The 17,903-nt window shown below is 34.5% G+C and overlaps 2 protein-coding genes across 8 annotated transcripts; one reads left to right on the top strand and one right to left on the bottom strand.

Annotated features, from left to right (window-relative positions):
• The first annotated feature begins 3,342 nt into the window (after positions 1-3,342).
• Positions 3,343-9,849, top strand: LOC140890579 (uncharacterized). 7 transcript variants are annotated; one of them, XM_073298470.1, is made up of 8 exons: positions 3,343-3,515; positions 7,032-7,134; positions 7,346-7,403; positions 7,504-7,579; positions 8,421-8,560; positions 8,634-8,892; positions 9,330-9,474; positions 9,568-9,849. In XM_073298470.1, exons 5-8 carry the CDS (start codon positions 8,477-8,479, stop codon positions 9,584-9,586), a joined length of 507 nt encoding a protein of 168 aa, XP_073154571.1. In that variant the 5' UTR covers positions 3,343-3,515; positions 7,032-7,134; positions 7,346-7,403; positions 7,504-7,579; positions 8,421-8,476; the 3' UTR covers positions 9,587-9,849. The 7 variants fall into 7 exon arrangements, with proteins under 7 accessions (XP_073154571.1, XP_073154575.1, XP_073154572.1 ...); XM_073298471.1 differs by lacking the exon at positions 3,343-3,515 and adding an exon at positions 6,858-6,951; XM_073298474.1 differs by lacking the exon at positions 7,346-7,403.
• Positions 9,850-13,235: 3,386 nt separating this feature from the next.
• LOC140890457 (uncharacterized) lies at positions 13,236-17,098 on the bottom strand. The gene is made up of 7 exons (XM_073298244.1): positions 16,674-17,098; positions 16,211-16,296; positions 15,645-15,791; positions 15,398-15,506; positions 14,814-14,937; positions 14,025-14,295; positions 13,236-13,579 (listed from the first exon to the last, which is right to left on the bottom strand). The coding sequence occupies exons 1-7, from the start codon at positions 16,798-16,800 to the stop codon at positions 13,472-13,474; spliced, it is 972 nt and encodes a 323-aa protein (XP_073154345.1). The 5' UTR covers positions 16,801-17,098; the 3' UTR covers positions 13,236-13,471.
• Positions 17,099-17,903: the final 805 nt, after the last annotated feature.

The raw sequence follows: 17,903 nt of genomic DNA, 5'->3' as shown, positions 1-17,903 counted from the left end.
TTCTATTAGATAGAAAAGGCAAAATAATAGAACTCGAGGAAATTCGAGATACACCCACGACTGTAGAAGTTGAACCCAATCTCCAACAGCCAGTAGTTGAATCACACATACCTAGAAGGTCTGAAAGAATAATCAGACCGCCTGCAAGATATACGCTTCTTCATGAACAAGGCCATGATGAGCCTAGTGATGGATGTGATCCACGAAACTTCAAAGAAGCAATATCTGATGCTGAATCATCTAAATGGCTTGAAGCTATGCAGTCCGAAATGGACTCCATGTATTCGAACCAAGTATGGACTTTAGTAGATCCACCTGAGGGAATTGTTCCCATAGGATGCAAATGGATTTACAAGAGAAAACTTGGGGCGGATGGGAAGGTATTGACCTTCAAAGCAAGACTAGTGGCAAAAGTCTATACTCAAAGGCAAGGAGTTGACTATGAGGAAACCTTTTCACCAGTCGCTATGTTCAAGTCAATTAGAATATTGCTAGCCATAGCTGCATGGTATGACTATGAAATATGGCAGATGGATGTGAAAACAGCATTCCTCAATGGAGACATTAAAGAAGAGATCTATATGTCTCAACTTGAGGGTTTCACATCAGTAGGAAGTGAGCATAAGGTATGCAAACTTCATAGATCGATCTACGGTCTCAAGCAGGCATCTAGGAGTTGGAATCTCAGATTTGATAACACTATCAAAGAGTTTGGTTTTGTTAAAAATTCCGAGGAACCATGTGTGTACAAGAAAGTTAGTGGGAATGCAGTGACATTCCTAGTACTTTACGTTGATGATATCCTTCTCATTGGGAATGATATAGGATTATTGCAATCAACTAAAGTATGGTTAGCAAGTAAATTCTCAATGAAAGACATGGGTGAAGCATCTTATGTATTGGAAATACAAATCTATAGAGATAGATCAAAGAATATGCTGGGGCTCACCCAAGTCACGTATATTGATACCATACTTAAAAGATTCTCTATGGAAGAGTCCAAGAGAGGATACTTACCAATGTGTCATGGTGTTACTCTATCTAAATCAATGTGCCCTAAGACTGATGAAGAGATAGAGATGATGACACGTGTTCCCTATGCGTCAGCAATTGGTAGTATCATGTATGGTATGATATCAACGCGTCCTGATATAGCATATGCTTTGAGTGTTGCAAGCAGATATCAGGCTAACCCTGGTCTATTGCATTGAAAATCCGTGAAAGATATTCTTAAGTACTTGAGAAGGACTAAGAATTTGTTCATGGTTTATGGGGGTGGAGAATTAAAATTGGAAGGCTATACTGATTCTAACTTCCAATGTGACGTGGATGATTCGAAATCAACTTCTGGTTTTGTATTCATGCTTAATGGTGCTGCTGTCTCTTGGAAGAGTTCCAAGCAAGACACAATTGCGGATTCCACCACTGAAGCCGAATACATAGCAGCATCTGCTGCAGCCAAAGAGGCAGTTTGGATGAGGAATTTTGTCCAAGAGTTGGGCGTTATTCCAAATGGAGTTGATCCAGTCCCGGTATACTGTGACAACACTGGTGTCATTGCTCAGGCAAAGGAACCAAGGTCTCATCAGCGATCCAAACACATACTGAGGAAATTCCACATCATTCGGGAGATTGTGGGAAGAGGAGACATATCAATCGAGAGAGTTGCCTCTACAGATAATGTTGCTGATCCACTAACAAAGCCCTTGCCAGGACCATTGTTTGAGAAGAATCGCAAAACAATGGGATTAAAACTAATGAGTAGTTGGCTTTAGGGCAAGTGGGAGATTGTTAGAGTAGATGCCCTGCAAGCCAAATGTTGGTCAGGGATTTTATTGACTCAAGTGTAATAACAATCTTTATTTTAATATAATTAATATTTTATCTGGCATTTTCTTTATCTGTATACCCATGCAAGTTGCATAGATAAAGACCTTGAATATACTATAGTAAGATATGAGGTTGTACATGTGATGACAATCATGAAAATATTATTAATTACTGTATATTCTAAATCAAGTTCCTAGTCGATTGAGCCGTCCGAAATAAGGATAAGGATCGCTCGAGTTCGAGACTAGAATCTGTGATGATGTGTACCACGTTTCATTGGTATGGACATAGAGATGTTCAATCATACAGATTGGTGCTCATACGATGAGTTCACTGAACTACCCTCCCTCGGACTTCCCAAGTGGTTATCATTCATCGAGTGGATAAGTCCGTGGTTATGGTTGTACACCATTAGTCCTTACGACCCGGGACAACACTGAGGCTCTACATGCTAGGACTTTACTTTGACTCGTTTACCGACTCCATGAGGGTCATCAGGTGGCGAGGTTGGGTATAGTTGCGACACATGTAGGAGCCAATGCATTGTAGTCGGGGATTCACCGCTCACCTACGGGTGTGGATATCCTATGTGATAAAATAAGATAATAGTGCATGGAATCTCTGGCCAGAGTGTAAGATGTGTAGTAGAGTAAAGTGTTTACCAAGTTACACATGCGATGCCACTATGTATTCTCAAAGACATCACATCGTTATCGAAATTCACGTGCAACCCTCGATGAACCAATGGTTGCAGTTTCGATCGGGATATATGAGATGAAGGGACTGTACTGTACGTTAACCATAATCGACTGGTTCTTGCAGGCACTATCAGTGATACCTAGGGAATCATGGGGCGGTGCTACTTAACGCTCTTACCATGATTCGATGGGTTAAATCAGAAACGTGTTCTGACATTTTATGATCAAGGAGTTTATGCGTAGAATAAGGCTAATAAGGGTAAGCCTGGACCCACAGCTAGCTGTATCCCTAAACCATTGAGGGTTACACAAGTACTGGTTTTCCTGTTCCCGTTGAGATAATAAATTCAAAGATTTGAATTTATGATGAAAAAAAATTGATTGGATCGATAGATAAGCTTTATAAATGGTTTATAAAAGCTTATAGAAATTTTGAGAGCAAAATTAATTAAAAGGGTTTAATTAATTTTTTCCGAGTTGGACTCGGATTTAAGGACTCACTCAATATATATATAAATGCATATATATATAGATATATATATATACGATATATATATATATATATATATGGATATATATAATATATATATTTATGATTGTGGGACCTTATGTTTATAATAATATAATATAAAAAAAAAGTTTAAATGAGTTGTCGGCTATTATTGCCGACAACTCATTTATTCCCTTCAATCAATTGATTGAAGGGATTGAAAAATGGAGAGAAGCAGTGCATTAGATGCACAGAAAAGTTTTTGTTCTCTCTGCTCGAAGCTCTCTGCAAGCTCTCTTCTCCAGTCGTCTTTCTTTTGTTTTCTCTTCGTTAAATTTCTTCTTCTTTTAAGTGCGAATTAGAAGAGGAACAGAAAATCCGGTCGTGGACCTGATTTGAAGAAAGGAGAAAAAATCCAGTTGATTGTTCGTAGGGATTTACAACAAGAGCTATTTTCGAAATAGTTGGAGCCATCGTCAATCTTTTAAGATTGATAGGTATAAATCTCTTAACTCCCTACGTACATTTATTTAAACCATACGAGTGTCCGAGAAAATTTTGAACGTCAAAATTAAATTTAAACTTCCGCTGCGTTTTGGGCACGATAGAGATCCGAGATCCAACAAAAATGATATCTCATAAAGAAACTTAAGTAAAGCGTATGGGTGTCCAAACGGTTAAAAGCGCCCGAACCAAACTGATTTTTCGGTTAACCAAAATTTTGATTCTCCGAAAAATCAAACCGAAAACTGAACCGAATAGAGCGGTTCGATTCGGTTTTTAACCGAAAAAATTTCGATTTTTCGGTTAACCTTTTTTTTTTGGATTTGGTTTTGTTTGGTTTGAAAAAATTTTTTGATGAAATGATATTTAAAAAAGTGAACAACCAATTATATTGAGTTAAATATATGCGATTAACATTTAATTGCTTCAAAAAATGTATTTGAACATAAATCATTTGAGATTTAATTTTTAAGAACAAAAATTGAACAAAGATTCCATCATGACGTTTGGTTAATAATAATTTATAAATTTATAAAAATAATATTATATATAATGTAAATATATGCATATGTATAATTTTATAAAAATTAGCTTAATTAATTTTTATCTTTCTATTTGAAAAAACCATAACTCCACAAATGTTTATGTTTATATGTTCTTTTAAAAATAGATACACTTTGAGTTTGAGTTGTGTATTTTTTATTACTCTAAATATACTAATACTTATAAACTAAGATTTAAGTATTAATTTATTTCCTTCAACTTGGCTAAAAAGTGAAAATAATCCTAATCACTAGTCACTACAGCCCGCCGCAATTTGAATTTACAAACATAAAAAAAATAATTGACAAACTCATTGATTAATATTTAATACAATAAAAATATAACCAGAATCCACAAACTTATACATTCATACAAATTTTTTTGATTTAATATTTCAAAAAATGTATTTGAAAATAACTATACTGAGAACAAATAAAGTGCTAACGTTTCTAATTTTAATAATAATAATTTATTAATTTATAAAAATAATGTAATATATAATGCAAATACGCATATATATAATATAATAAAATAAATTAATTAATTTTTAATTATTTTTATTTGAAAATCAATATTCTTTAAAATCAATAAATCAATACATTTTTCAAGTTGAATCCACAATTGAAGATTTGAAATTAAAGAACGAATTATGGCTTTTGTTGTTTCAGTTTTTCCATAAAATTAATTTTTTGAGCTCACACTGATGCACGTATTAATTGATTAGTAAAAAAATTCTAATACCAAAATTACCAAAACAAAAAAAAAATGGTTTTTCGGGTCGGTTAACCGCAGAAAAAACCGAACGGAACGGTTTTTGGTTTTTGGATTTTCAAATTTTGGTTTGGATCGGGCGGTTATCCGAACCGTGAACACCCCTAGTAAAGCGTCAAACCGAGTTTCAGAGAAAGATATCGATTTTATTAAGAAAAGTGCTAAAAAATAAAAACGCAACTTTACTAGAGTTTAAGCAAAAATAACGTCTTCACATAAAAACGCTAAACTACCATCTTGAAGAAAAGTGCTAAACTAAAGATATGAAACAACATAAAGCGGAAGTACCAAACTGACGAAAGTAAACTTGTCAATTGAAGCACCTCACCGATGCATCAGTTTATCATCGCGAGTCTCATTGGATAAGGTTTTTCGTATTCTTCATACTCTGACACTTTTTTAAAAATAATGTCGCGATCCCAAGAGAATGTTGGATACAGAAAATGTCGATGAAAATGATAATACCATGGGAATAATTCAAATTGTATTATAGACATTTCAAATATATTACCGTTGGATTCCGAAGCATATAAATAGACATCTTGATCAGTAGAGGAACAACTTTTGATGAATTCTCGCCTTTGCGCATATTGAATTTTGAAGCTATCAAGTTCACAGAAACTCGAAGCACAACACTTAATAGATTATTCCGATCATTCAAGGATCATTCTTGTCCAATTTCTAAATTGAGTTGTAACAAGTGTTGTATCAGTCTAGGACTGAAACTGAGTTATAACTAGGAGTTCCAAGATAGGCTGTGTGTAAGTCCTAGTCTTGGATCGAACTTTTGCAAATCGCTTTCTAACAGTCAAAGTCTTCTAGTGATATCCTTCCGACGAGTAAGAATGGGTGACGTAGGAGTACTTGAAATCTCCGAACATCCATAAATAACTTATTATGCTCTTTCATTAGTTTACTTACCCACCTTCTTGCATACACATTTGAACCCAGTGTTTGGAATTTGTCGTTGACATATTTGCGTACATTCATTTGTTTGACAATCGACATTTGACATCAAGATAAATCATGAATTCAATCACTAAACTGAATGAATCCATACCTCGTGTTTAAAGAAAATTTTTATGGTGTATTCACCCCTTATACACTCTAAATCGATCCTAACACATGTTTTGATTTTTGAAGGCTCGTATTAACTCATAAAGCTCACTCATATTTATCTAATTTAAACTTTAAACCTTGATGATTTATCATAAACAAATGGTGTGATAAATAATCATCAATTGAAAAAAAAAATTTACACTAATAATTTCATTTAAAAAAATTATATAACATGGATATAAATATCAAATATTTTAATATATATTAATACATTTCATTTGATTTTTAATATATGAAAGATCCATTTAAAAATTATAAAACATGAATAAAAATTTTAATAATTTAAAATATAATTAATACATTTCATTAGATTTCATTCTTATTCATGAATAAAAAAATGTAACTAATTTATTAATTTTTGTTTTGAAAAATAAATAATATTTATATTTAATATTTTTGGTCACCTTCCACGCGAGGCCCACTGCATCCTCGCATGTGGATAACATCTGCCTACGAGGTGCGAGAAATGAAATGGGTGAGTTTCTCGCGTGGGGTTCCTACATTGTGTTTGGAATGCAGAATTTGAATGAGATTCGATGAGATTTGGAATTACAAATACCATTTTAGTGTTTGGTAAAATAGGATTTCCAAATGAGATTGATATTTAACGGAATTTCATGAAAAATGAAATTTTTATGAAATTGATCGGATTTCATGATATTTCATCGGATTTGAGTTTTATAATTATAATAAAAATTTTAAAAATTATATTTATATAACTTAATTGTAGATTTCAAATTTTCTTTATAAATTTTAAATAAATATTACATCCCTATATTTTAAATTCTTACCAAACACCAAAACGAAATTTCAAATCCACGAATTCCAACTTCAAATTTAAATCCTATTATTTTTTTATAAATCCAAACACAATGTAAATATATTAACACACGACATTTATACACACATGTAATTGTACGCATTGAAAGAAAGAAATAAAAGAAAAGAAAATCATGTCCCCAAACCGTCACTCTCTTCTCCCTCCGCGCAGCTGCGGTATTTATTTTGCTCATATCTCCTTTTTCAGCTGTCGAAACTTCTAATCGTTGGAGGGGTTTTCTTCCTTACATCTGTAGATTCGATTTAAGCCATGGATCGCTGGTTTTGATGGTTGTTTCTGCCCAAATCGCGCTATGTTCGCGGCTGGAGCTGCGCGAGATTTAACACCGTTTGCAAGGGGTAAGCCTCGTATTCGAGCTTTTCTGCTCCTACCTTTTTACGGGTCTGTCTATAAATCTTTAGATTTATTTTAGATAAATTTATTTGAGAAAGTATTGATATGCTTAGTTATAGATGCAAACCTTACGGCCGCTTGATTTGTTGCATCTCACTTTTGCATTTATTTCTTCTTACGTCTGCTTGATTACATTGGTTTTATGCGTCGAGGTAGGCTGTGAATTTACCATATTCCGGTAGCTCTTCCTTTCAGACAGTAACTGCTGTTTTAGGTGAAGAAACTTTCTTTCTCAATATTTTACTTGCTTCTTGTGCATGATTCCCGAAAATATACTGACCTCGTTGAGGATTGTTGTTGTGATTGTGAAACAGTGGACACCATAAATGAGGAGTTCTGCATCCTTTACTTCAAGAGCCGGTTAAAACTCCATTTTCCCCATATTTTAAGGTTGGGCATCAACTTTTGTTGTCAAATTTAAGATATTTTTAATGGCCTGATTCCAAAATTGGTTTATGGTAGATATTGTCTCACAAATAATTTTAAGGTCCACCACCATATGTTTACGCATAGCTGTTACTTAAAAAAATAACTTACAATTTGTTAGGAACGATTTGATGCAACTAGAGGTTTTTTTTTTTGGTGATTGATTCCAATGCCAACAAATTTTATGTTCTGAAAATATTTTGAGCATATTAGATGTTGTTGGGGACTGGGGAGCCTGCTCCTTCCATTTACACCCCTAAATTCAAATCTAACAATTTAACATATCAAGAAATGTGAGCATCAATTACATAAACAATTAAACTTATTTAAAAAAATTAAAATTGGACAGAAATTTTTTGAATGAATGAGTATTTCGATTTAATATAAATTGTACTTGATCCTAACTTTGTTAATATTATTTTATTATTTCAATTACTGTTGTTAAATTTTTTAATCTCATTATTTTAATATTTCTAATAATAAAGCTTTTATTTTGTTTCACATTATTTAGTTTAATCATAATATAATTGTTTTATTTGTCATGTCATATGTGTATTAGTAAAGCATTTTTGAAAATTAAATTTTCATATCTTTTATTAATAATAAAAATAATAAAACAGATAAATTAATTAGAAATTGGAGAGAACAAACAATCCTTGTTTCGAAAATCACTGGCGGAGTCGATCTGCGACTTCGAGAAGCCCTTACCATTTTTCGAGTCCCTGAAAATTGAAATCTTGAAAATAAAGAGAGTTGATTTTTGGCAATTTGATTAGGTTTTAAGATTTTCGTCAACTTTTTGTAGTGTATAGGCTAGGAAGCGGCGAATAATTCGGAGGTTACTGTTATTCAGTACGCATAATGGATGAAACAATGAAGCAGTTCCAACTGGGACTTGAAGAAGTTGAAGTTGAAGCTGAAAATTTTCTATTGGCGCGCCATGAGGTACTTGGAAATTGTGTAATGCGTGTATTTTTTTCCAGGAAAATAATTTATTTACTGATAATTGTGGTTGCAGTTGGTTGAGATTGATAGAGTAAGAAATGGTAATAGGGAAGCCTTAACGGCACTAAGAAGGAGGGCTAGAACGACAAAGACCAGTGTCCCTTTGCCTTTCGAGCCTATGATGAGAGATATTGAATCAAGGCCACTGATTAAAGAGGTCTGCACAACCTGCGGCGATCACAATTCGAGGGAAAAGACATGGTTTATGTTCCCCGGAACTGATGTATTTGCCACCATGCCATTTCACGCTGCTCATACCATTTTAGAGAAAGGTATTTTTTGGCAATGAATTCTTTGTGATAAAAGTTTAGTATTTTTAGAGAAGTATTTCGTCTTTTAAGATATCAAGTCATTTCACACTGTTCTTTTTATGTTTTCCATTTGGCCACATGCAATGTTTTTTCTTGACTCTTGGAGAGATAAAGGAAGGGAAGATAACTTCTGATAGTAGTCCGTGTCGCAGTTTGTTGGAAAAAGCTTATTATATGCTGCAGTGATTAGGAGAATGGTTAAGGAGATAAAGCAGCCATGCCAAATTTCTTGTTTTTTTTTTTAACTTAGTAGTTCCTGTTCTTGACCATTTATTTTATCACCAAGTCTTGGAGAAAAGTATGTTCATGCTAGATGTGTTGTTTCTAAATTTACCTATCAACGTCAGTGCTAAAATCATGTTCTTCTTTCTCATTCTGATGGTTTCAATATTTTGTAGATCAAGCTCTCCTTGATTATGAATCTAAGAAACTTCAGAGCTACGTGAAAGAGAAATCCTTCTTAATTTCAGAAAAAGGTGTTCTTTCAGACAAAATCAGTCCAGGTGTGCTGAGATCTCTGGTGACCTTGTCTGACAAGCCGAAGTAAGTTCTGCTCAAAACAATCTTTTAGCATCTTATCAGATGTTATGGCCTCAATGTGCATAGATCATGGTTCCTCTTTTGGTTTTGATCCAGGATCGTGGAGAAAGATTGATCCACTAAAGTTGCTCTAGGGACTTGAATATTTCTGATAGGGTATTTCGATCCAATCTAAACGTTGATCTGTCCGGTCCCTTCTTCTTTGCTTATTCCCGAGCCAAGGAAATTGAGTGAAGCTCAAATCTGGCACCTGAGGACATTATAAAGTATGAAATGAGTTAATTAATATATGATTCACTTGGAGTAATTTTCTAAACATCGATACCATTGAATGACACGAGTTCCTCGTTTTTTTATTTGAAGTCATTTCTTGTTCTAGAGATTCAGAAAGCTAAGATTTGACCACGAATTACTACTTATTAAACATAAGATATATAAAACCCCGATGGAGACTATGATGATCGATATACATATATGGTGTGGGAAGAGAGATCAATAAGATCACCACGTACAAATTACTATATATATATATATATATATATATATATATATATATATATATATGAAAGTTCAAACTAGATATATATATGGTGTGGGAAGAGAGATCAATAAGATCACCACGTACAAATTACAATTGTGCTGTCATATTTTGGGTGGTAGATTTGTTTCCGTGAGACCCCAACTGGGCCAATCGAATCAAGTAGTTGGTGACAAATAAAAAAAAAAGTTATTTAATTGTGTAAAATATCAATGAACATTTATTTGGGTAGACCAGACCCCATTATTGATGGGATATTTATCTCATGTCATTTTTTTTAATGTATATATAGTCACCAATGACTTCTCTCTCCGTCTCTATATTTTTTTCTGACAGATGAAATTATTAAAATTAAAAATAAAAAAAATTATTTTTGTTTCGAATTTGGTTTTAATCATATAACTTTAAAAAAAAATTAGTTTTTAGTGTTATTTTTTGAATGTTAACGTGACATCAAAATATATTGAAGTTATATTAAAAATTTATATTATTTGTTTTGAAATATATATAATATAAAATAAAAGATTAAAACTTGGAGACAATGAGCAGAAAGATATTTTGTCGCTTTTTTTATGTCCAATGATGCGATAGACTAAACATACTCATCTTATGGTTGTTGGAGGCGATGAGATAGATGCATGTGTGCGTGTGTATGATAATATATATCTTTCATGAATATTCAAAATCGATTAGAATAAAATTACTCATTATTGGAAATCAATGAAGAAATTGTATAATCAAGTAGTTATCATTTTGCAACAAAAAAATTATAAGTAGTGTCGAGGTGAGTGAAATCTTTTAAACTGTTCGAGTTTTGAAACATCGACATAATTTGATTATTTTGCGTCAACAGAAATAAGAGTAGATTTCCTCCTAGATGTACATGTCCATCCAATCTATATTTCTAAAAAAAAAACAATTTTTTTCATAAGGATTAATAAAAGATCCGTCACATACAATAAAATAGTCTTATAAGAGTTTTTGTGCAGAAATAATATCATAAAAAATAGAAAAAGACCAAAAAAAAAGAACGTAATTATTTAAAAAATTCCCACATCGATCGGAATATTGAATTGAATGTATTCGGACAGCAATGTTTTATTATTATTATTTTTTATTTTTGACAGCAATGTTAGAGGTAGAGTGAGAAGAATAATTATTGAATATATATAAATTATTATTTTTTAAAAAATATATATTATATATAAAGTAATTCATCTAATAACCATGAAAATAATAGAAATGGCAAGCCTATCACAATTCTTACTCCATCTCTACACAATCACCACAGTCTTCTTCTCCATCCTGCTCCTTCAACTCCTCATACTTCTCCGCCTCGCCATGGGGTCCATCGTCCGGCGCCGCCCCATAAACACCGCCAAGTTCCTCAAACTCGTCGAAGAGAAAAGCCCGGCCCGTCGATACAGCTCCGGGCTCGAAGTTGACTCCTCCGAATGCGCCGTGTGCCTGTCGCCGTACGAAGAAGGGGAGGAGATTAGGAGACTCAAGTGCAGGCATACATTTCACAAGAGCTGCCTGGACACGTGGCTGCGGCAGGATGCCGCCACCTGCCCCCTCTGCCGGAGAACGGTGCTGCCGGAGGAGGTGGCGGTGAAGCACCGGCGGAGCGAGGAGGAGGAGGAGGAGTACGAGGGGAGTGGGGAGGAGCTGGTGTTCTTGCTGCATGCATTGCACGGTAATTTCTTACGTAGATTTTCGCAAGCCTGATTTTGTTTGCAGTTCAGAATCAATCACATATAGAGTGTTTGTTAATTCCCTTCTCATAGCCAACCTTTTTGTAAATATTTCTTCTTCTTCTTTTTTTAAGTGATGATAATTATAATATAATGTTTTCTTTTTAATTCCACATCTGAATTAATAATTATATATGTATGTGTATGACACATATATAATATGTTGATAATTGAATTCGATCTCAGTAAGAGTACGCTTCTCGCCGACACAAACTGATGATGAAATAGACAACATTAATTAATTACATCGTCTGTCCATTATTGACATATATATATACATATATTCTGGAAAACCCATTTCACATGACTTGATGGGTCCATACGATGCACCACGTACGCACTTATTCTACACTGTCTTGTGTACATCTCATGTGATCTAACTTTATATTCATCGATCATATTAATCGGCTCAATTCAAGCGAAAAGTTTAATATAAAAATTTCATCATAAGTTTAATTTGGTTGTGTTGGTAATCCATATCTCATGAAATTGACACTAAGATCTTAGAGTTTTAGTATCTTATATATTACTTGTACGAACATATTTATAAATATAATCACCGGATGAAGTAATATTCATATGTTGGATGTATAAGACGTCACTTTACTTGATTTTCATATAAATATCTACATATGTTTATCATATAAAAATATATATTTGTTTAGGCAGAGAATTCCTTCCCTAAGACCGGTGTTCCAAAAAACCAAAAAAACACAGTTTGTGTAGAATAAATAGCTGTCCATATGTTGGAAACTTGATTATTTGGATTAGTGGTTATATTAAATATTAACATATATAATATTAGTATACAGATATATACAATATTATCCTACAGATCGATGGGTTAAGAACATTTAATTAATTAATTAAGATGTCGATTTTTATTAATTGAAAATATGTTGGAGGAAGAATATTGTTGGTACATTGATTAAAACCTAAGGCTTGATGGATATGAATTAGGGCGTGTATATATAATTGTGTAATTAAATAAATACAATGACATAATTATATCCATCGAATGAAGTCGTGGATTTAACATATTGCAGGAGATACAGGTTTTAATTGAATATACATCCATTCCCCCTAGCTTGTTATTAATTGGCAACTTGACAATTAGCCAGGCTCACATCTGATCCCAAATCATTCCAACTTGTATATTTTTATTTCTTGCTTTTGTTAGTTTTTTCGATTACCATTACAATCATCATAAAATTATGTTATCAAGCGTTTCGGAATATTTGAACCAATGAACTTTTAAGGAGGTTTAATGTTTGTAACAGCATGGATAATTATTGCAACCTTACAAATAATGAGAATCGAACACGTGATATTGACTTTGATAACAATTTCACTTTCCTAAATTTATAGTCGTGATAACGTTGCAACCCTAATCGTTAAACAACACATAAAACACACAACAGCTGTAAAATGGCTCTCGGATCCTAGCAAAAGCAAATTCTGCACCCCCAACAAATTCGTAGTTGCATATATTACAATGATAACAGCTCAGGGATTCAACCGTGCAGTATAAATTCATGTTTTGACGTACATAATCGAGTATTACATTCGAGCGAAACCTATCGAAAACGAGCATGTTTCAATGTCAATGCCACATAATTACCAGAGCATATTAACAGAGAATAGGAATACCGACTGAAGAGCAGTTCCATGTATAGACGTGGGAATACTATGTTAAAATTGTGGCAGGTCAGAGAAGTCCAAGAGCTTTCAGCTGCTGAACATTGTCAGGAGGCAGAGAAGGGGGTGACCAAGTGGCTTCATTAATCTCATCATTCACGTTCAAAACAACATATTCCTACCAAATCAACATATATAGCAGAGAATTAAACAAACTAGTGGGGAATGCGAGGTAGATATAGTCTCGGTTCCTCAAACAGAAAATGTCAAACACTATTTCATTGGCAACATTGAACAGAAAGCATGCGAAGTCTAACACGGAATCACGATTTGTGCAATATTTCACTGGAGAGCTCATTGTAAACAGATCTTGGCAAAATCAAACAAATAGAAAGATGCAGCACTATTGAGATTAAGATTGCTAGAGCAAGAACGATGGAGAAGGAATGATCATCTTCTCTATATCTTCAAGTATGAAAATAAAAGAGTAAAGAGTATATAAGCTATTTATATGAGAAAATAATAAATACCTAATGAACCAAGTAACTGCTCCATTTAGCATAACTAATAAGATAACTGGACTTTAACCAACTAGGAATTAATCGTAAAAAGCACCAACTCACTTCTGTTAGCATTTTTTTTGCAAGTATGTGGTAGTGTCGCTGCCAAATCCTTTGCCCAACCATGGTGGCCACCAATACGCTGTAAAATATGCCGATTAAAGAAAACAAACATATAACAATTATAGCCACAATCAATAATAACGGCAGTCCAGCTTCATGATTTTCTCCCAGGCAACCACATTCACAGGATGCACAATCACAACTGTCACCCGACGAGCTATTACTAGACCACGAACTAAGAGCAAAAGGCAATTGGCAGTCAACGCACATCCTGAACAAATGGCACAAGGGTAAACAATTTTAACTCAAAATACAAAAGATTATCAGGTTCAGCAGAATTCACAACCACAAGAGCCATCAGGTAATAGCATTTTCACTGACTTCAGTGTTCAAAAATTATAACAGAAGACAAAAAAAATCGATCATAACAGAAACATAAGATCATTGTTAGATGAATAGATCAAACTGATTCGAACTATTTGTGGATTAATGCGAAGCACATCGTAAAAGTGGTTTACGCACTAGGCTATGCCAAAATGGAGCTTCGTCCTCGGCATAACATATAGGTCTAACTCCATGCAAATAATCCGGTTACCATTTTGTACGACAATAAGAATTGCAGATCAAAGATTTTTTCTTTAAGTCGGTTAAACAAAGTTTGATAAGAAAGAGTGTAGATACAAGGAACAAAACACAACTATGAGAGTAACCAATGACCACCAGCGGTGATTATAAATTTACAATATTATGATAAATTGAAAGATAGCATATACTAAAAAAAATTAATACCCAGGATCACAACAGCAACGATGCAAGTCATGACATGGTAGGGCTAGATCGCTGTGAATTCTTTGATCGAAACAAGTAATGAAACACCCAGATAAGCCGAGAAAAGCGAAAAACAATACAGTCCCTGGGAAAAAAAGTTGGATGTCATAAATGTGCTTGCAACAGGAACTTAGTATGAAAGCCAGTACTCAGAACAACCATTCTTCAATACTTAATATACGTACAGATAGGACCATTGCATCTGTGCCAAATATAGATTATTCACAATGGCATATTTCAGCTCTGACAATAAATTTCATATCCTTCTTTCCAATCTGTTGTTCTTTATTCAGTCAATGTGAATTGTTTATTTCTTGTTGGATACAAATTGAGAGAACCATGATGAGAATCCCAGAAGTGTGCTAAATTAAACCAAAATAGAGTATAAAATAATTGCTGATAACAGTAAAATATTCAAGAGTTATGACCAGCCATATTTTTCGTGATACATTCCAAATTTCAAACCAAGCTACAGACAAATGACCACTTGAAAGATAAGTCTTGACAGTGGCATCATAATCAATCTGAAGCTCAAGAAGTATTACCACACACATAGTAGAAACTAAGTTCGCTGCCAAAACCCAAGCTTAGACGAAGCCGAAATTGCTGGCTACCATCAATAAGATACACCAAGTATGCCAATAAAGCAATAACCTATAACAATTGTAATGAAAATTGTAAAAATTCTACAAAGGGAAGAGCTGATGGCATTATCATGCACAACATAAGCTCAAGAAAATAGATGGGAAGGAACAGAAAATAAATTGGAAAAGGTGTCCAATAATCAACTACCATCTGAACTGCCAAAAATATGAATGTAATATCCCTTGTAACAAAAAATCTGAACTTCAATGTTCGCCATCTCCTATCAGGAAAGTTATCAGCTCTCAAATAATAGGGAGCCTTGCAAGTTGTGCAATTAGCAAAAGCAAACCCTTCCTGCACCAACAAATACAAACAAGGAAATATAGATCAAATATCCTAATGCTAATTTTTTTTGAAAAAGAAAATACAGGAGTAGCATTAGTTTAGACAGTTCGACTCAACGAACATAACAGAAAATGTGTTTCAAATACTTTGCCGTATCAACTAACAGGAATCATGATGAAATAAAGGGAACAATTGACAGGCAAAATAGGCAGACAGATTTAGGAACTAAATTAACAAAACTAATATACTACCACCAAAAAACAAGAAAAAAAAGAAAGAAAATCATATGCACGAGTAGAACAGTAACAGAATCCAGTGGGCTGACAGAAGTAGAATTAAAAGAGAATGCCGAGTAAACTTGATTTGCAAGAAACTCAAATGATAGGGAATATAGAAGATTAACTTTTATGCTACTAATAAATATGTACCTTAACAGCGCGCCAATGATTCAGACAAGCTCTGTGCACATACTTAGACGTCCCTTTGCATTTGCAGGGAGCAATGAAATCCCGACCTATTAGGATCAGAAAATGTAGCTTGTAAATCTAAAAACTCACGCAGTGAAGTATATGTTAATCAACCTTAGCGTCCATTTATCCAACACCATCAATCAAAACCTCCATTTTGCATCAGTAAATGGCCAAATATTTTTTATGCTACCAGTGATTTTAGGCACCCAAAAAAAAAGATTAAAGTTGTGATTAAAAAAATATTTTATTTTTTAAAAATTAAAAATAAAAAAACTTTTGAGTATCGCGTCCTTCCACTATTTTTAAAAGTAAACATCTCACCAATCATGCGAAACTCACGACTTTGTCAAAGTTAGCTGCTTGATTTGCCAGAAGTAAATCGTCAAAAATTGAAAAATCGAGGAGATTGGAGGAGTCATACCGTCGGTTTCGAGGCATATTCGGCATTGGATTTGGTCCTCCGTGCCACTCTCAAGGTCAATCTCCGGCTGCGGGGTGATCGGAGTCGGTGCCAGCAATGGTGAAAACTCGGTGTGCCCACGACCCATTAACACAGAATTTGGTGATAAATTCCGAAAATTTCAGCTCAAATCAAGCGGCGGACCCCAAAAAAAACCTCTCAATCCCACCTAAACACAAACTCTTCAGTTGCTTCCCCAAAAAAAAAAAATCCAACTTCCAAATATGATTTTCACAACCACACCAACAACAATAATAATAATAAAAAAAGAAGAAAGTAATAGAAAATATTGTGACTTAGAAAACAGAAAGTCAATTCTTGGTTTTCATGGTTTGCCCAAGTCTCGTCGACTCGTTCTCCATCTTACTTTCGTTCCACAGTGGGCCGACGAGAAACTGAACCACGCGGGTTGATTATTTCAATATAAATATTTAATGAAATGTTATAATTTTAACTTAATATTTTTGATACCCCGATGAGAAAATCACCTCAGCTCAAAGACGACCTCAAGATAAAGATCAATCCTTAGATAGACAGGATGGTCCAGGAGGTCGGCTCGGGAGATCCGTCAAGCTCCTCCACCACCATCACCCAGCTCGGGAGCTCGGGAGCTCAGTCAAGCTCCTCCACAACATCATCCAGTTCGGCTCGGGAGCTCAGCTCGGGAGCTCAGCTCGGGAGCTCGGGAGCTCAGCTCGGGAGCTCAGGACCTCCTTCAAACTCCTCCACCATCATCTCCATCTTAGGTTGGGAGCTCTGGAATTCATCTCAGCCCCGATGTCAGTAGGGAGTTAGCTCGGTAGAGGGGTTGGACAACCTTGATGAGCTAGCTATGATGTTAGGATCAGTGCTCGGGTTGAGTTCAGGGGTTCAGCAATAGATCACTCATCCCTTTTCCATATGACCTCAGGTAGTATAGCGTCCTCATGATAACAGTTCAGCTCAGATTAAATGTTTGTTATTTCCTTTGTCAGACAAGATTCGGGCGAGATCTCAGCCTAAATATTCGGGATTGTGATCCCGGGATTCACGGATTCTTGATAAGGAAGGTAGACGTTAAATCCGGAGTTCTCTCCTATAAATACCAGGTTCATTTTCATTATTTGCATCCTAATTCTTCACTCGTGGGCACACACCACTCTCTATATTTTCGCTATCCTAACATCTGACTTGAGCATCGGAGGGGATACG

Source organism: Henckelia pumila, chromosome 3, assembly GCF_033568475.1.
Source record: "Henckelia pumila isolate YLH828 chromosome 3, ASM3356847v2, whole genome shotgun sequence".
Lineage (NCBI taxonomy): Eukaryota > Viridiplantae > Streptophyta > Magnoliopsida > Lamiales > Gesneriaceae > Henckelia > Henckelia pumila.
This window is presented reverse-complemented; position numbering and strand designations above follow the sequence as displayed.